We start from the raw sequence: 20,943 nt of genomic DNA on the forward strand, positions 1-20,943 counted from the left end.
ACTTCAAGGAGGACTGAGTCTTGATTGGCCAAGAAACCTTGGTGTGTTCGGGATAAGTGTAAAGTTTTTCTGGAAAGATAAACACAACACCAGGCAAAGTGGGTGCAAGGTAAGATTTATTAAAAACACTCTCCAGTGAAGTTTCAGGGCTCAGGAGAAGGAGAGCCAGGAAAGTTGCACCAGGAGAAGGTGGGCACCCTCGGGTGAGGTTCCGCGACTCTGGAAAAGCAGAGTGGCGGAAGTCGCGCCCAAGGCAGGGACGAGGGGACTTAAGGGGTCTTGAGGGGAGCTCAGGGGTCTTTTGGCAAGTTTCCCTTATTTGGATATTTCGCCTGCTCGCTGGGGTCCCATTGGTCCACTGGAGCCCGGGACAGGGGTCTCAGATTCCAGGTTGTCAGGGTCCCGTTGGCCCACGGGAGCCGGGGCGGATTTTCAGATTCCTGCTTGGGTCTTTGTTCTCCTGTCTGAGCTCAGGTTTTGTGGCGGGAACTTTTGCCATCTTAGGTAGCCCTTTCTGCCAGCCCAACAATAAGGATGGTGTGGGACTGGTGAGAACATAAGCAAACTGGGAAACACATTCTGTGGCCCATAAATCAGTTTGAGTAATATTCAGTTAGTATACTTGTTTTTTTTTTTTAAAGATTTTATTTATTTATTTGACAGATAGAAATTACAAGTACAATGAGAGGCAGGCAGAGAGAGAGAGAGAAGGAAGCAGGCTCCCTGCTGAGCAGAGAGCCCGACGCGGGACTCGATCCCAGGACCCTGAGATCATGACCCGAGCCGAAGGCAGCGGCTTAACCCACTGAGCCACCCAGGCGCCCCAGTATACTTGTTTTTAAAGATGGTTGAGTTTGCAGAAGTAGATACATTCTGAACTTTTGGAGTTTATTAAATGCAAGAAAAGAATTTTAAACCAGTTCAGGAAGTAAATGATAGCAATCATAGTGTCTTGAGCAGGAAAGTTAAAAAAAGGAAATGATATTTTAGGATAATTAATCTTTCAGTACTAAGTAGGATAGATCAAAATGGAAAGAATATGGAGCCAGGGAAATGAATTAGGCAATTAGGCAAGTGTTGCAATATTCAAGTACAAGTAAAGGAGAACCTAGTCTAGGGAAGTGACCTTGGAGATGAAAAGAAGACAGAGGAGCCGTTTTATAAACTAAGGAGATTTAAATGCCTTGAAATGCTTTTTGAGGTATGTTTAAGTTCTGTTACCATCACCCCAAAGCTCTTCCCTCTGAGGTTTGGCTGACATATCCAGGTGCGCCTTTGGTGCCCATATAAGCTTTCCTCGGAATGCTTGCTTCTTTGACACCTTGGCTATGAACTCCTTAATAGCAAACACTTTGAAGTTTCTTTGTATCCTTGTGCCTGCCAATCAACCCTCCAAAAAACAGTTTGTACTTAAGTGGTATAACAACAGCTGCAACATACTTTATAACTGACAAAGTTGTATCTGCCTCTCAATTGTATTCTGAAGTCATCTTAGCCATCTCCCCAGCTACTGCCAGAATTGGTTTTACTTCCTACCTGTCCCACTTTATTCATATTTTCTCCAGTTAATTACCCACATAGTAGCCAGAATGACACTTTTCTAACCCACATCTGATCACATCACTTAGAAGTTTAAAACCCTTCCCTGCTTTCCATATTATATTCACACATATTAAATGCTATAAGTTATTGCATGACTTGATCATATAACTTTCCTAGACTCAGTCCCTCTTAGCCAAAGTGGCTTTCTTTCAGTTCCATGAAAATACAAAGCTCTTTCATGCTATTCCACTTATCTGTTACTGTGAAAAAATTAGTCCCAAAGCTTAGCAGGTTAAAACAACAACATCCCATTCATTGTACTCACAAATATGTAGTTTGGGCTAGGCTTAGCAAGGCTAGCTTGTATTTATAAGCACTATTCATAGGCTGGGAGCTAGAATCATGTGAATGCATATTATTCCCTCATCTTTCAGTTGATGCTGGCTCATTGGCTGGGACTTCACATGAGAATGTCAAAGGGAATCTACATGTGGCCTCTGTATGTGGCCTTGGCTTCCTTACAGTATGGAGGCCAGGTCTCAGGGTGATTTTCTCTCTAAAGAAAGAGCCAGGCAGAAGACTTTTTTAAAATAGCCTTAAAAGTTGAGCAGCATCTCATCCTTCCATCATACTCTTAATCAAAAGCAAGTAATAAGGGGCACCTGGGTGGGTGGGTTAAAGCCTCTCCCTTTGGCTCAGGTCATGATCCCAGGGTCCTGGTATTCGAGCCCCGCATCATGCTCTCTGCTCGGCAGGGAGCCTGCTTCCCTTCCTCTCTCTCTGCCGACTTGTGATCTCTGTCTGTCAAATAAATAAATAAAATCTTAAAAAAAAAAAAAAAAGCAAGTAATAAAACTAGCCCATAATCAAGGGGTGGGGAAATTAGACTCCTCCTTTTGATGGGACAAGTGTCAAAGAAATTATACACATGTTTTAAACCCACTACCCATGCTTCTGGGCATATGTGCCTGTCCATCTCCCACTTTAGTATGAGCTTCTCTCTTTTTTCTCCTTTGCTTTTTCTTACATTTTGAGCTTCAGTTCAACTCTCAGTTCATGTGTCTTCTTATCCTCGAAATCTAAATTAGATCCTTCAGATAGATTTCACAACACTCTGTTCTGTTTAAAACGCTTGTTGCAATCTGAAATGACGTGTTTATTTGCAGATAGCTTACTTACTGGTCTTCTAAGCCATCATCTAAATGCTCCAGGAGACCAAGGGCTACTTCTGTATTGTTCAGTGTGGTGACCTCGAGGCCTAGCCAAGAACTTGTACATAATGGGGTTTTAGTAAATATCTCAGTAAAAATTACTGCACCATGGAAGGGGTTTTTGTTTTGTTTTGTTGTTGTTTTTGTTCATTTTTTTTAAAGATTTATTTATTTATTTATTTATTTGACAGAGATCACAAATAGGCAGAGAGGCAGGCAGAGAGAGAGGGGGAAGCAGGCTCCCCGTTGAGCAGAGAGCCCGATGTGGGGCTCAATCCCAGTACCCCGAGATCACGACCTGAGCTGAAGGCAGAGGCCCACAACCCACTGAGCCACCCAGGCACCCCTGTTCATTTGTTTTTTAAATTCCATCTTTTTTAGAAGAATTTGGAATACTCTTACCCTTGAGAAACTTTAATTTCCGCTCATTAATCCTAAAACATATGTAGTTTTAAAACACAGGTATCTTATTTGGGGGGAAAAAAAAAACCCTCCTAATTTTCACAAAGTATATATTCTCCAAATCACGTTAATTATAATAGATTTTAAACTCTTTCTACCTTCATACTATGTTATTCCCTTAAAAATTTTTTTTTCATATTTTCAAGAAGTGCATATACCTTCTGAGGCAAAGGATGCTTTCACAATTTTGAAGCACAGGGTTGTCCCTGGAGATAGAAAGCTGATTAGTGAGTGCTGGAAGTTATTTGTTGTTGTTTTTATTTTTTTTTAAGATTTATTTATTTTTTTTATTTAAGAGAGAGAGAGAGAGAGAGTGTGTGTGTGTGTGTGTGTGTGTGTGTGTGCACAAGGGAAAGGAGGAAGGAGGAGAGGGAGAAAGTCTTCAAGCAGACTCCCTGCTGAGTGTGCAACCCAAATCAGGACAGTGTCTCACAACCCAGGAGATCATGGCCTAACCAACGCCAAGAGTCTGGTGCTTAACTGACTGAGCCACCCAGGAGCCCCTTGTTGTTTATAAATATTCTTCCATTACTCACTCTGTCTTTCCAGAGTTCTATCAGGAGAATCTATCCTTATTAATTGTCCTTTCTGGCTTCAAAATTAAGTACAAAGTTTAGTGCTTTCAAAATCTCAGTACAATAGTTGTTAAAACCAAACCTCCTTTCTTACCATTTGGTGGAGATCAGAAAGAGATTTGCCTTGAGAGGGCTATGCTGTTTTGAAAGAAATAGGGGTTTCTCTTTTAGAGAATAAGAACACTTTTCAGCCTTTTAAGAGCTCCTTACTTTTCCTATCTCTTTGCTAGTTACTAGGGTTCTGTTGGACAGATAAGTAATAAAGTCTTTCAGTTGTTTTTTGTTTTGTTTTGTTTTTTCAGCAAAATGTCCCAACTACCCTGGGATGAGACTCAGCTATGTGAAATAAGACAGCTGATTTCTGACCTAGAATGTCCTGCTTGGCTCATCCTTAATCTTATACCATAAAGGCTAGTTAATCAAGAACTCACTCTTCTTGGCTTCCTGACAGTTGTTAAGAATAAGAGCCATTCTAGATTCACACTGAGACTCATATCCCTGGATATCACTTATTTACTCTATAGCCCTGAGCAAGTTGATTAACCCTTCTCATCCTGTTTGCTCATCTGTAAAATGAAGATAATACCAATCTCACAGGCTTGTTGTGATAATTATATGAGTCAGCGTATTAAGGAGATTAACACTGCACCTGACTTAATAAATGTAAGCTCTTGGTGTGTTGTTTACACTGAATATCAGTACTTTCCTGAAAGCAGTTTTCAAGCTGTAAAAACAATTCCGCATTGATTTTCATCTCCAGGTGTGGGGATAGAAGTTGAATCTGGAAAGGCAAAGATGAAAACTGCTAAGTGCTTTTCTAACATTGACCCAAACTGTCACTCATATTTTACCTTGTCCATATTTCCTAGAATTATTCTGAGGTGCCTGGAAGTTACTAACCTTTGCTATGTATGTGATTGGCTGAGATTTATTGTTCCCATTTGGAGCCTATTTGTATATGTGGATGGGAGAATGAATAATTGGATAGTTAACCCAACCCAGTGGGTTCTCCACTTATCTAGCCCTTGTAATTCCATTACTTCAGCTCAGAAAATTGTTCTAGGTGTTGTGCCTCTCATGTTGAAAGAGATAGATGAAGATAAAGAACAAACACATAAGTAAACCAAGCTACCACGTGGTGATCCTAAGTGCTGTCAGGGACTTAGGATGCTCCGTGGCGCTGGTAGTGGTAAAGTGGGGTCTGGGAAGGTTTCTTTGAAGAAGTTTTATTTGAACTAAATTTTAAAGGATAGAGAGAAATGTATTCTTGTATTTCATACATGGGAAAGGTAAATGTAGTACCCCAAGGCAGGAAAGAATTTAGCTGTTCCTGGGTGGGAAATTAAAAAAAAAAAAAAAAAAAAAGACCATATGCCCGGAATATTGAAAAGGGATACTGTGAAAAGAAGTTAAAGATTTAACAATGACTGTGCATGGAATTGTTGGCCACAGTAAGGAACTTGAGTTTCACATTAAGTCACTGGGAAACTACCGAAGGGTTATAATCAAGTGAATAATATTCTCTGATCTACATTGAAAAAGTTAATTCATACCACTTATTTGAAAAATAAAAAACAGAAGATAACAGGTGTTTTTGAGGAAGAAGAGAAATTGGACCCCCTTGTGCATTACTGGTGGGAATGTAAAATGGTGAAGCCACTGGAAACAGTAAGTCCCTCAAAAAGTTTTATGTAGATTTACCATAAAATGCAGCAATTCCACTTCTAAATATATACCCCCCAAAACTGAAAGCAGGGATTTGAAAAGACATTTGTAGATCAGTGTCTATAACAGTATCCTTTATAATATCCAAAAAGATAGGAAAAACTAAAATTTTGATGGATCAATGGGTAAATGAAAAGGTATATATACATGCAATATCATATGATTCAGCTTTAAAAATGTTACATACTACAAGTTGTAACATGGATGAATCTTGAAACATCCTAGGTGAAATAAATCAGATGCAAAAGTATAAATAATGCATGATTCCACTTACATGAGTTACTTACAGTAGTCAAATTCATAGACAGAAAGTAGAATAGTGGTTACCAAGAATTGGGAGAAGGGAAGTTTTTACTTATTGCATATAGAATTAGTTTGGAATGATGAAAAATTCTGGAAATGGATAGTGGTGATGGATATATAACAATGTAATGTACTTAATGCCACTGAATTGTTACATTGCAAATGGTTAAAATGGTAAATTTTAGGTTATGTGTCTTTATTTAAAAAAAGAAAGAAAGAAAGAAAGAAAGAAAGAAAGAAAGAAAGAAAGAAAGAAAGAATAAGATGAGACAAGAGAGGTAGCAATTGAAAGCAGAGACCAATTGGAGAATCTTGTAGTTTGGGGTCATAGATGATAGTGTCCCAGACAAAGGGCTGTTAGCAGAGGTAAGGTTTGCATTCAGGGTAAGTTGAAGCTAAGGAGTGATGATAGATTAGATGTGAATGATGAGGAAAAAGCAGAATTAAGGATAATTCTGTATTGGAGGTGTAAACAGCAGTGTGTAGAACTCCTGGCATTAGGGCAAAGTCAGGGTTAGAGGGTTGAATTGGTCTGTCATCAGCACATAGATAGTATTTGAAGGATTAATTATAGAAGAGATAACCAAGGAAAGTGTAGATGTAGTCAACTAGCAATATTAAGGCTACAATAAGAAAGTGCTGTGAAAGAATGAATAAAGAAAGGGAAGTCTCTGGCAAAGAGGGTTACAGTGGTTTTTTTCAAACTGTAAAAGTGAAGTGGCCGTACATGAAATATTCTAGCATGGAAATAAGAATATTAATTGGCCTGGGCAGATTGGACTGTGCAAGCCTGTTTTGCATTGGTAATTAGAGAAGTCCTTGGAGGAAGGAGGGAGTGTTAACACACAGAACATAGGCAACCACAATAAGGTATACTTTTGTGATGTGTAATGGGATGGTTTGTTTGCATAAAAACTGAACACTGTCAGTTACTGTAGATATATTTTCAGATGGTCTGCCTTCTTGTTTTGAAATGTGAATAGGTCTCCTAGGATTTCCCAGGTTACAGACAGGCAGCTGGGTCTTTTCCTTGTCTAAGAGGCAGCCTAGGATGACAGAGAGAGCCAAGCGTGTGTATCTGTCAGATCTCCGTTTAAATACTGATCATCCCTCTTAAAATTGTGCATCGTTGGCCAAGTTATTTAATCATTCTGGGGATGTATTCTGTCATTTTGAAAACAGATAATAGTCCTTAATTTACAGACGTGTTATAAAGGATAAAGATAATGCATGTAAATTGGTGCATGGTGGGCAGTAAAGGAATGGTTGTTGTTCTTATAGATCTTATGTCTTATCCCATAAGACATCTTATGGATGTCTTATCCCATAAGACATCTTATGGATGTCTTATGGGAGTGGGACTCAAATTTCTGTGTGACTAAAGAACTCCATGGAACAAAGCAACAAAGACATACTTTGAGACTAAATCACAAATGCTTGGAATTCATTCTAAGGGATTTATTCTTTTTTTTTTTTTTAAGATCTTATTTATTTATTTGACAGAGAGATCACAAGTAGGCAGAATAGGAGGCGGGGTGGAGGTTGAGCAGGCTTCCCACTGAGAAGACCCTGATGCAGGGCTGGATCCCAGGACCCTGGGATCATGACTTGAGCTGAAGACAGAGGCTTTGACCCACTGAGCCACCCAGGCACCCCCTAAGGGATTTATTCTATAGGACTTGAGTAACTTCAGTAGTGTATGATGGAAAAGGAAGAACTTGGGAATTGCCACAGTCAGAATGTAATATATAGATATTGATAAACTGTCTTCTCATCCCCTAGGGTGAGTAAGTATATCACATTAGAGAGAATTTAAGGAAGTAGCTTCATTTTTAAAAATAGAGTACTTCCTATCAGATCAGTGGTCTCTTTGATTGCATATCTCCATCAATCAATTTTTTTTAACATTTAACCTCTCTTATTTATAATTCTATTCATGAACAGATGTACTTAAACATTGCATATATTGTGAAACATACTTAAAATAGAAATATTAAGATGAGCTAAGGATGTCATAAAATTTAAAATTATTTTTGTTTTCCTTATTAATTATATTTATATTGTTTTGCTGCTATCAAGACTATCATTAATTATTATCATGGAGAATTCTGTAACTGACTGCACGGTAATATTGATTTAACACTTTGAAATACAGCAGTTTAAAATTACCATGGCCAAAAAAGACACCTCACCACTTCATTAAGGAAACGTACATGCAGCTTAAAAAGTTGTATCATTAGCTGATTATAACTCATGAGCCTCATTTTATAATCCTACCCACCAATTATGCAAAAGGTTTTTGGTAAAACTCAGACAGTAATTTTCCATCTTCCATGATGTCTGTCAGTTGTTTCTGACAAATAATCAGGTTTTGTGTTTTCATATTTTTAACAAATGGGTTTAAAATCCCACTAAAATTATTCTTTTTTGGCAAGTTATTTTATAGGTAGAAAATTCTGTTGCTGGAATTTCATTTTTTAAAAATTTTTGATTTGAGGGGCACCTGGGTGGCTCAGTGGGTTAAAGCCTTTGCCTTCGGCTCAGGTCATAGGTCATGATCTCAGGGTCCTGGTATTGAGCCCTGGATCAGGCTCCCTACTCTGCAGGGAGCCTGTTCCCCCTACACACCTGCCTCTCTGCCTACTTGTGATCTTTGTCTCTCAAATAAATAAATAAATACAATCTTTTAAAAAAAATTAAAATTTCATTTGAGAGAGAGAGAGAAAGCTTCGGGGAGGGGCTGGAAGGGAAGGAGGGTGGAGGGAGAGGGAGAAACAGACTCTCCACTGAGCAGGGAGCCTGATCCAGGGCTCTGCCCCAGGACTCCAAGATCATGACCTGAGCTCAAGACAAACACTTAACTGACTGAGCCACCCAGGTGCCCCCTGGAATTTTATTTTATTTGTTCTCTATTTATTTATTTAGAGAGAGAGAGAGAGAGCACACGCTGGTAGGAGAGGGGGCAGAGGGAGAGGGGAGAGGGAATATTAAGCAGGCTCCATACCCACCTCAGAGCCTGACACAGAACCTGAGTTGGGTCTCCACATAGGGTTCGAGTTGATGACCCTGAGATCATGACCTGAGGGAAAATCAAGAGTTGAACACTTAACTGACTGAGCCACCCAGGCGCCCCTGTTGCTGAAATTTTAAAGTACAAAATTAAGAGAGTTTTTTCTAAGTGTTTTAATAGGTAAGTATTTATATCTTTTTGAGTACAAAGTCATGTGATAATGGAAACATTTCTAAACGTGCATTTTTAGCATACTCTATGGGGCACACCTTTCTTTCAAAAGTAGTTTCTTTCTCCCACATTGCTTCAACATCACTTTCATCTCGAGACAGATTACTCTCAAAGTAGCTATTGAGTAGCATACTATTTACAGCCAGTTCCCGTTACAGAAAAAGGCAAACTGTTGTCTTTTTGTAAAAGAAATACATAGCTTATTTAAATTTGACAGCTCTTTAAAGTACTTCTTCATATGATAACCAAAACACAGAAGGTACAGACTATTTTTTTGGTCAGTCCTCATCATATCACAACGTATTTTAAAATTTTTACTTCTAAGATATAACCCATAAATTCATTTAATCTGTCACAGAAAAATAGTGGTATGTTATAATGTGTTAGAATCAAGCTATCACAGGAGATTCTGCAAACCCCTCCACACTGTGCAACTCTACCTCCACCTTCCAGATCCTGCTGGAATGTAGGTGATTAATAAATGTCTGTCCATGTGAGTGCCCCCCTATCAATCTGAACAACATTAAATAAAAGTGAAGTTTGTTTCTTCTTATTTTATAGATAAGTGTATTCATGCATAAATGTGTGGATGCACACATTACATAAAATGCTGTGGCATTTTGGGTCTCCATCTCAATGGGACATATTGTACTGTGACTTTAAAGACCCTGAAATTAATCTCCTCATTATCTGGTGTTGTTAAGACATATTCTGCCCCAGAAAGTAAGGGTGAGTTGAGCTGATCATCTACCGGACTCAGGCTCTAGGGCATGTCTTTTAGAAAATTCACAGGATACCTTGTACAGCACTTCACTCAACTAGTGGAGGGAAGCACAGATTTGAGGAGAACTTTCCTCTATTTAGATTTGTGAGGTGACTTAAACATAAAATAGAATCATGTTAATGACTAATATAAGTAGTTACTGTTTTGGTAATTATTTCTGTCCCAAGAAACTAGGGATGGTAAGATGATGCCTTTCTATTGTTCATTGTTGCTTAAGTTTTGTCTTTTTGAGTTTTTTTGGTTTTGTTTTTTCATGTATGTGTGTGTGCATGTACACTATATATTCATCTTTAAAAATGTAAAATATACTTAGGAAAAACCATGAAAGACACATAAGTATATCATAGTACTCGAACTTTCCAGTACAATGACTAGCGTATGATAGAATCCCAATTAAAACCAACTGTTTTTGTTTTTGTTTTGTTTCTTAGTTTGGTGGTGTTTTTTGTTTATTTGTTTGATCACTGGAGCTCAGCCATTACTATTTGAGGGGATTTGCTCCCATAGCTATGGAATACCAACTACAGTTCACTCGTATGCAGAATGGAAAATCTCTCCCTAGCCTTTATATCCTAAGTTTTCAGTTTCTATCATAAATTAGAGAATTTCATGTTAAGGTAAAAAATATGGTCATCATGATCATTATAATTTTTACTAATGATCCAGCTGCTTTCTATCTCCTTGTTGAAATGAAGGTTGTCTCTTGATTGCTTCGATGTTCATTGGCGTAACTTTTGGTCCTTCTACTGTTTGATTTCCATTTAAGAAGCCATTTAAATAGACAGTAAAATTCTAAAGGAATTGAATTCTATATGTGCAATTTCATACACTGATTCATTCATGGTAGGGATGGGATGGTGATTTAGAACCCATTTAGATTTTTGAATGAACAGAAAGGCTAATTTCTGCCTCATTAACTTATCCTATGAATTTTCAATTTGACCAATTCTGAATGACTACTCCCACATCAGTTTAGTTTTTTGGTTAATAGGTAGTTATAATTCATATTTATAGCCACTTTTCAGACTAGAAAATTTAGCCCCTAAATTCTGCCCTTCTTTTATAACTATTAAATATATGCTATTTTCAGGGGAAAATGTCCTTTAGCCTCTGCTAACTCCGTAGGTAATACACAAAATAGGGGGTTGACACTTTTTAGTTGTTAATTTTAGTTAATAATAGAATTTTAACTAATAACATTTAGAAGTCTCATACTAAAGGAGGGAAAATAATTTTATAATATTGAAAACTATTAAAACTATTAAAAATGCTTTCCTTTAGTCTATGTTATCAGGAAAGTCAATTAATTGTATCAGAATATATGTTAATCATTATATATGTAAATATTTTTGTTAGTAAATATGTTAAAATTTAACATGAATTCAATAATTTTAAAAATGACATCCAAAACAACAAAAGTTATACAATTATGTAAATTGAAGTGATTGTTTCTAAATAAATACCACAAAATGCTATAAAGTAAATACTAGAAATAAAACTATTACCTCTGCCCTTTTCCTTCTATATTGAGTGCTGTAACTTGGATTATATGATCACTGCGCCCATGGACCTTGCATTTGGCCACACCACACATGAGCTGCAGTGAGCTATACCTGAAATTACTGGCTCAGTCACAAATAGATATGTGGTCTGGCAAAGTGATTTTTCAAGTTAAATAAAATTCTAAACCATACCTCTTTTCTTCACCTCCAGTAATTTCCATAATATCTAAAATATATCCTTACCAGCCCTAGTAAATTCATTAGTTTAATTATTTAAATTCTTCTTGGAAAATTTTCAAGATATTTTCTCTGTATGTTGGGTCCTGCTAGTGATGGAATTTTAATCTGCTTCTTGCATTTGTGATTCACCATGAATAGGAGTATCTTAATGTTCTATTAAGGCATTGATAAACTTACTAGCTTTAACAACTGGAGGAAAATTTATTTCTCTAGATTTTAGTACTGGCCTGAGAGACTAAATAAAATATGTATTCTAAAAATCCTCTGTTTATATTTGGTGTTAGTCATGAAAACTGCTAATGTCTTCTTTTTGTTGTTGATAACCATCTTCCAGGATACCACACTGAAATATGGTATGGATAGCGGAGTCGATTAATACAGGTTTTCCTAATATGGTTACATGAAATATTAAGTGACAAAGATATTCTTTCTTAAGGGATTTACTAAAAGTTTGCATGCCTGCTACTCATATTTATATTACAGTCTGGTAAGAGCTATATCTATTGGCACAGAATTTAATATTTAAATGTTTACCTTTTATGGCGTGATAAGTCCCCTTACTCTGTAGAGACCAGCACTCTTCTGGTTGTTCCTCCATCTGAATGGTCACCAAATACAGGAAATTGGTTTTGTCTCCAAAATAGCAAGATAATTTGACTATGTAAGTAACGCAGGGAAGGTAGTTCAAGGTTAGACACTGTTGCTGAATTTGAGGTTCTGTGATTGCTTGTTTTGATGATAATGACACGGGCTAACTCCCAGACAGTAAAAGGAGGCAAGTTGTGTCTCCAGAGAAACCTGTTTCTTGATAGTTTTCCAGTGCTCTCAAATGCATGTGTCCATCCAGTAAGCAAAAGAGGGCAAAACAAAGAAAACAAAATAAAAACAAGTTATCTTTCCTCACAACTCTTGATTCCTTACATCTTAATCTGCATTTCAGTCTTGTCCCATTCCAAGGATAGGTCTTAACCTGAGCAGGAATAATTTCAAGAACTCAGAGCAATTAGTAAACATAAAATAATAATATGATGGATTGAGCAAAAATATGCTGGTGTCTTTATGTAGTCTCAATCCTCACATCAAACCTGCCAATTCAACATCATTTCCCCCAAATGCATACATGAGGAAATCATTCCTTAATTATCCATTATATGCATTTGAGAGCACTAAAATAAATATATATTCATATATATTTGTGTATGTGTGTGTGTATACATATGTATATAGCAAGAGACAAGCAATCTCAGAAGGCAAGTTTATTTCCTGTTACCCAGGAGAGCAATATTTTAAAAACAATGTTTAAAACAGGGATCTATTTCATAACAATGTATGAGGAGTCTATGAAGTCTGAAGTATGAAGTCTATGATATAGTCTTTAAGGGATAAGGTGTACCTTCAAATATTACTTTGTATACTTAATTTAATTTTCTATCAAATAAGATATTAAAAGTTATAATTTAATAGAAAAGAGGCAGGTTTTTCCACTTATGTCATAATTCAATTTTTCTTTTTTTAATTACTTTTATTAACATATAATGTATTATTTGCCCCAAGGGTACAAGTCTGTGAATCATCAGGCTTGCACATTTCACAGTACTCACCATAGCACATACCCTCCCCAATGTCCATAACCCAGCCACACTTTCCCTACCCCTCTACCCCCCAGCAATCCTCAATTTGTTTTGTGAGATTGAGTCTTCTTATTTCAATTTTTAAAATTTCCTTTTCTTTATTCTAGATTGATAAGGTGCCAAGGCTACCCACCATACTCTATTTCTATAACACAAGGGTTTTGTTCTATAGACATAGAATAAGGTAGCTTATAACAAAGTTTCGTATACTTCTGTGATGATGATGGACAGGAGTTTGAATCTGATATACACTGTGTATACCTGATCTGATCTTCATTCATTGGTGACTTAAGAGTCAGCATTTACAAAGCTCTAGGGATTTTGGCCATAGTGGTTTTCTACCATTGATGCTGAGTGTCCTGTCCACCTTGTATTTGGTCAGTTTTACAGCACCATAGTGACCAACTTAATCTCCTCCAAGCAGCATTAGCATCTTATGTAGAGCTATTTGGTACATATTTCTTTTCTCTATCATATAAAAAATGACCAGACTCTCAGAATTCTGTGGTGTGGACACTTAAAGAAGTAATTAGTATAAGCCAAAAACAAACTGAAGAGACTATCCTCTCTCAGTGTTTAAGATTATTTAGGCACATATTTATTTGTTTTTCCCTGCAGTTTCCATATTGAGTAGTAGATATAAAGAAGCACTGTGGATCAAATTAATACTTTGAGTCATTGAAGGTATAACTACTTGTTTTTTTATAGCCACCTGGAGCTGATTGTCCAAGCAGTTTTTGTTGTAATAAGAAATGTTACTGATAGCTTGCTGGTTTCATACTCTTAATATGACACTGATATGCTTGATTTTCCACTGTTTGGTGGAAAGATGCATTGCAGCTTTCCATTGAGAATTATTCCTGATCAATTCTTGATGATGTCAGAGATTTCTTGATTAACAAATAACAATGATATTAAGAAAGATAAACTCAAGGTGGCCTATAATCTCAATGACAGTTATCAGACAAAACAAATTTTGACTATAAAATGGTGGGTCCCATAGGTTTTCTGATATTTTTCAATTAAAAAGAATTATGCACTTCTCAGTCATTTAGGAAAAAAAAACTGACTTTCATGGTAAATGGCATAATAGAAAAGAGAACTTGAAGAAAAATCACAATTTTTTTATTATTCCAACTCATTTGTTTGAAAGGGTAAGGCATAAATCAATGGGCATTTTATAACATGTTTTTTTCACTATCCATCTAAAATTTATATATTTTATAGTCTTTATATTTGTATATAAATCATAGGGTTTATTGTTAACAGTTTTCTCTTTGCTGTCACTATAAATGACGTGGTTGCCAGTAGCTGAACACCCATGAGTAACCTAGCAACAAGTCAGTTCTAACAAGTAAGAAATAAATGCAAACAAAGTGTTATGGGAAAGAGTTCAATTTCAGAATATTAGTGCATGTATACTGCTAAATATCAAGATGAAATCTTCCAATTTGGGGGAAATTACATTACAATAAGTATTGTATTTTCTAGTAAATAATACATTGCCAGTGAAATCTTGTCTCCTTCATTCAGAAAACAAATGCAATCTATTTCAGACTGCAGCACTGTTGACTAGGTAACTGAATATATGTGTCTTCCCTGGAACCCTATTCATTACAGATTAGATGAGAGAAGTGTCTTGGCATGTTTTCACTATGTGGTAGATGAGTTTACTAGATGGAGTTTCAACAGTAAACCTTCCTGACAGTGAGGTACTGTTGATCTCTTAAATAGTTTTAGAATAAATGTTTTATTTTATTTTCAAAGGGTTGTGCTTATAGTTCTGAACTTCTGGGGGCATGATTTTCTTAGAAAAACTACGAAAGACTCTACCTTGTTTTTTTACATGTTAAGGCTTTGGTATATTTAATATCAGTCTCTTTTGGTGAAATTTAACTTAAATAATTACTGTTTGTTTTCACTGAGAAAATAGCACTCCTCTCTGTTAGTTGTCAGGTCGTAGTGGAGGTAGATCAGGTATTGGGGAAAAGCTGTAACTTCATGGGATTATCATTGATATGAGGATTAGATCCAGGTAGAGAGGGAAATACATACTGGTGGGTACCTTCCATTAAATAGCACAGCTTCTATTCTGTGTGACAGGCAGAATTACTTGGCCTTTTTCAATTTGACAGGCAGTTCACTGCACTTAAAGAAATCTTAGTGCCCCATGGAAGACTGAGGTAAGGGACAGAAGGATGGGTTAGGAGCTGAGCATATGATTGTACATTTAAAATGAATGCATAGAATGGTAGAACTGGAAAGCATCTGCTCTCTGCTGAAAATTTTTGTTTTCCCCAAATACTTTGATTTTTGGTTACTTTGAAAATCCGACGTTAAATGACTGAATTGTTGCTACAATCACGCTTGGGATGTGAGCTCAACTCTGACCTCTTTCTCTCACTATCCACACAGATCTCCCTTCTCTGGGGAAGAGGAGAATAAAAATCATGAGATCCTTAAAGAGAGACCCAAATATACTTACCAAGATAGTCTGATTTCATCTATATATGAGAAGTTTGGTCACTTACATTGTTTGGATTGAAGTGAGTCACCTTAAATAAATGAAAGACTATTCTTTACATGAGAAACACTTACCTACCCTTGAAGGCATCTAGCTACAACTGAATAGATCAGTTGCATGAAATTTGTACTCAAAATGTCATGACAGAATAATATGGTCTATATTGTTGATGTTACTCGTGATGGCTGCAGTCCTTGGTTAGTTACTCAGGAAAGTGGCATTTTAGATGCAGCTTATGCACATTAACTACCCCTTTTAGCACAGATGTCTCTTTGGGGTTATTGTTGAAAAGGTATCATTCCTTATTTGGGGAATTTGAGTTCCTAGAGGTCAGGGATCATCTTATTTGTTTCTTTTATCCAATATTGAGTATTCTTGTAAATAGTAAGCTTGCAACAAATAACTTTTTTCTTTTCAGTTGATGTTCAGTGTTTGTAGGTGTGCTAGAAAGATTCATAACAACAAAAACCAAATTTATATTAAACTACAGAATAGATGTTAAAAAGAGGTAAAAAATCTTAATACATGCCCTTGTAGAGGAAATAATGTTTAAAGATCCACTATGGACATAACTTAATTACTGTACAGTTATTGTTCAATTATGAGGTTGATCTAAAAAAAACTGTCCTTATTTGCAGGTTTGGTTACAAAAGTACGGCTACCTTCCACCAACTGACCCCAGAATGTCGGTGCTGCGCTCTGCGGAGACCATGCAGGCCGCCTTAGCTGCCATGCAGCAGTTCTACGGCATTAACATGACAGGAAAAGTGGACAGAAACACAATTGAGTAAGTAATGGCATCCACACTCTTTTCTTTCTGTGGTCCTTGAGTCAAACCTAGTAGTCTGAGAAAGTTCAACCACAAGTGGAACAATTTGTCCTATTCTTTGGAATTTAACCTGTCTCAACCCTTCTCCCCTAGGACGTCAGGTTTGTCAGAGTCACATTTACTCACTTGACTTTAGTGACACTTCTTCAGAATAGGAGGGGAGAAAGAAACAATGAGAGTTAGAGTAAATGTACAGTTGAAGCTGTTGCAGGAAGAGCTACGTCAGTGATGCGTTGGAGCCGGCTTGTGCTGCTGGTGTGGACATACTGGACGCATCTCTTCCCTGTTAAGTGACATGATATCAGTAGCTTGAAATTGGCCAAAGTAGGAATATTAAGGAAAATGGGAATACAATTGAGATCTACAACATGGTATAGTAGAAAGTTCTCCAACTAAACATCAAAAGGAATGGATGCTACAACTCTGGACTTCACTTAGCCTTTGACTTTCAGTTCCTTTATTTGAAAAATTAGAGAGAAAAATGTATCCTTGTCTTGCCTACTGTGGAGGGTTGATGTATGATGATCGTATTAAATGATGAAGTAGATTTACTTCTGAGTATCAAGGACTCAATAAACAGAGATGATTCTTCCCTGCACTCAGAGAATTAATCACTTCCTCCTCTGCTGTCCCAAAACAATAATGCCGTTTCATAATGTTGCAGAACTTATAGTGTACCTGTGCTAAAATAATTTGTGATTATGTCTAGCTACACAGTTAACCTGGTTCCTCTGAAGAAGAGATTCTGTCCTCCGATCTGTATATGCCTCTTTCACAGGTGAAATGCCCCGTAATGAGTCATTGGTTGAATAAATAAATGAACAAATGATTGATGAATCAATCCATAGAATCACAAATATTATTAAAGAGTAAAAACAATCCATTTGCTAATCAAAAATTAAAAGGAGAGACTTTCAGTGAACCTCTCCTTGATTTAACTCATGTAGAGAATGACCACAAATCAGAGGCTAATAAACAGTTAAGTGACTCTCTAACACCCTTTCCCTCAAAAAGAGCCCGGATTTGTACCTGTATTTAGCACAGGTACACTATAAGTTCTGCAACATTATGAAACGGCATTATTGTTTTGGGACAGCAGAGGAGGAAGTGATTAATTCTCTAAGTGCAGGGAAGAATCATCTCTGTTTATTGAGTCCTTGATACTCAGAAGTAAATCTACTTCATCATTTAATACGATCATCATACATCAACCCTCCACAGTAGGCAAGACAAGGATACATTTTTCTCTCTAATTTTTCAAATAAAGGAACTGAAAGTCAAAGGCTAAGTGAAGTCCAGAGTTGTAGCATCCATTCCTTTTGATGTTTAGTTGGAGAACTTTCTACTATACCATGTTGTAGATCTCAAGAAAGGACACATTTATTTTTCTTTTTAAACCTTAAATACCTGAAATTACTTAGTCCAGGTATGTATACTTTTTATATATTAAACTAATTTAATATGTAATTTAAAAATTATATTTTGCCTTCTAATACTTACAGCATGATATTAGTCATATAATTTCTATTTCATCTAAGATAGGACGAGTACATGATAAAAGGCTTAAAGATTAAACATTAAAGCAGTTTGGCAAAATAAATATAATTACCTCTCCTAGCATTTTTAAGAGATAGATAAATATTAACTTTGGTATACCATCTGGGAAAAATAGAACCAAGAATTAATATAATGCATTCTGCAAGAATGAGGAACTTGTTATTAGTATTGGGAATAGAACTTGGATATTTTGAACCTGCTGCCCTCTATTCATTGCAATTCTCGATTAAGAGTGTCCTAAATAAATATAGCTTTAAATTAATTTTAATTACAATTATAAATTAATTTTAAAGATTGCTTATTAAGTTAATAAGCAAACCCACAAGTCCTACATTTTGTTGCTGCGTAGAATACAGAATTCCATTTAAATCATCCTTCTAATCCCAACATTTTACAAAGTGCTCTGAACAGCTTTTATGCTCCCTAATGCAGAGCTGTTATCTTCTGATTCACTTTCTTGGACCATATGACACAGTTTTTTTAAAAACACAATAAATTGAGAGCTTGGGAAACAAATTCCTTTGAATCTGCTTATTACCAGATATTAAAATTCAGAAAGCAGAGTTCTATAGAAGGTGGCATCTGTGTTTCCTCTCCGTTTTGAGAGCTCCTGCTGGTCATCGGGAGCACTCAAGATGGATAGGTTTGATTTCCTGAGATAGCTGGAAAAAGGTCTTTGTCAGGGGATGATGGAAGAGGAATGTGTGCAGGATTTATTTAGGCTGCTTAGGTGGAAAGTGTCTGAACGGTTTTTAGTTATTCTCCAGCAGGACAACGTCAAATGCAGAGGTCCAGAAAAAGACCCCATGTCCTTTTCTGCCACACAGTGGCTCAGATTCCAGACCAGGAAAAATGACTGTGTCAGTGTGTAGGAGTTAAAGTAGCATTTCTGTGAATTATAGCATCGTAGAGAAAAGATCAACTATATAGGCAACCTTTAATTTAAAACCAACCAGTGTTTTGGTCTGTTTGTTTGGTTTTCTTTAACCAAACTTTGTTCTAAGTCCGTTTTTTTTCTTTTCTCTTTTTTTGTTTTGAATTGGAAATGCCTTTTTTTCTTTACATACAGTATTATTTTTAGGTGAGCCCACTAAAGCCCTATTAAACCTTCATCACCGTTCCTTCCTAGATGACCCTGCTTCCTCTGTCCCCTCTGGCACCCACATTGTCACTCCTACTAGAAACCCTGTGGCTTCTTCGGTCTCCTGTCTGTTTTTTTCCACTGATGTATCCCCAGTCCTGAGGTAGTGTTGCGCAGGGTACTCAGCTCAAATAATGTACTATTTTTGGAAGTATAATCCCCATAATCATGCTACTTAAGCAATTGTCTGTGCTTTTATAATCTCGAATGTGTCGTAACAATCCCTGCTGAAATTGTACTCTATTATTTCACATAGCCAAATTATAAAGTATGAGTTTTTATCTAAACCTTATCACATAAAATATGGACTACAATCATAGACCTAAAATTACTCCTCAGTATTAAAATAAATGGCTTAAGAATCATTTTCAGATGCTATAAATTTTTTTCTAATTGTAGGCTCTTGTCAAGATCAGTTGTTTTTAAATTAAATTATGTCCTTCTTTGTCAGACAGACATTTGATGCATTCGGTCTATAGTTCTTGAGTAATTAAAAGTAACGATGCAGTTGTGGTGATTCCTATATTATGTTGAAGAAGTTAACCATTTTCCAGTGACAAATTTAAGTATTACCTTAAATGGCTTATTATATTGCTTTCATATCAGTTAGCATTGGTGTTGGAGAGACAGGAAGGAATACTTACTCCCCTACCCCAAAATGAACTCATTATCATCTGTTGCAATGGTTCAAAATTGTGGGTTGCTTAGCTAATTTTTATAAGCAAGCTTACTTACATTCCTTAATAAGTGAAGCAGTTTATGTTATGCATGAAAAAAGGATTGTATTTAGCATAGAGGGAAAAAGGTAGCAAGGCAATAATGAAAATAAGGCTAATGTGTTTTTACAACATTAATAGTAGTATTTTAAAATTTTAATTCATCTTCTGTGTGTGCATATTATCATGCATTGAAGCATGCTTGATGAGATATCATTTTTAAGGAGAACTTTCTTTTTTATCTCCTTCCATATATATATGTACATACATATACATACACATATATGTGTATACACATAAATATGCAAATATAGACATATAATCACACATATATAGGATGATCTGAGTTACTCTGTTTATTAATTCATCTTAATTAAAATTAATTTAAGACAGAATGTATAGTTTTTTTCAAATAATTATTATGAAACCCCAGTGTATTTGAATTCTCCTAATTTGAGAATTGAAATATTTATTTAGTTATATCAAGAACCATAAGCTTTGGGGCTTAATTTTCAATATGTTTTGTGAGTTTCAGTCAATTGTCTAAATTATCAAGTTAAGACTCTTTCAATCTAAGTATAAAAGATAGGTTCATCAGTAATTAAATTTCTTTTTCTTTATTTCTGACTATAGCAATAGGTTTGAAACACTTTAACATTATAGGATGGATCAGTTCTTATTTTGGTAACTACAGAAGGGTGGCTGCTAGCTAAATCAGCCTTATTCCCCCTCTAGAAGGTGAAAGGGGAAAGCTTAAACGAGAGCTGACATTAGCTGAGCTTTTTCTTCACATTGCAGATCATGGAGGCTTATTACATCTCTTTTCTGTGATCAGGTTTTCAAGTACCCTAACTGCAGTTTCAGCTTTGTGAATAAGCTGTGTCCATGGAGGTAATTTATGAGTGGATAGAAAAAAACTGTGGACCCGAGTGAGCTGTCAGCCTAGCTACATTTTGAGCC

The 20,943-nt window shown here is 36.2% G+C and overlaps 1 protein-coding gene across 3 annotated transcripts in view; it reads left to right on the forward strand.

Annotated features, from left to right (window-relative positions):
* The window catches only part of MMP16 (matrix metallopeptidase 16), a 300,135-nt gene that overhangs the window by 131,458 nt on the left and 147,734 nt on the right, over nt 1-20,943 (forward strand). For all 3 annotated transcript variants that reach the window (XM_082719649.1, XM_082719648.1, XM_082719650.1), the window contains exon 2: nt 16,379-16,527. In XM_082719649.1, the coding sequence (XP_082575775.1) occupies nt 16,379-16,527 (149 nt within the window). The remainder of the gene's footprint in view (nt 1-16,378; nt 16,528-20,943) is intronic.

This window comes from Mustela nivalis (assembly GCF_964662115.1).
Source record: "Mustela nivalis genome assembly, chromosome: 2".
Taxonomy (NCBI): Eukaryota; Metazoa; Chordata; class Mammalia; order Carnivora; family Mustelidae; genus Mustela; species Mustela nivalis.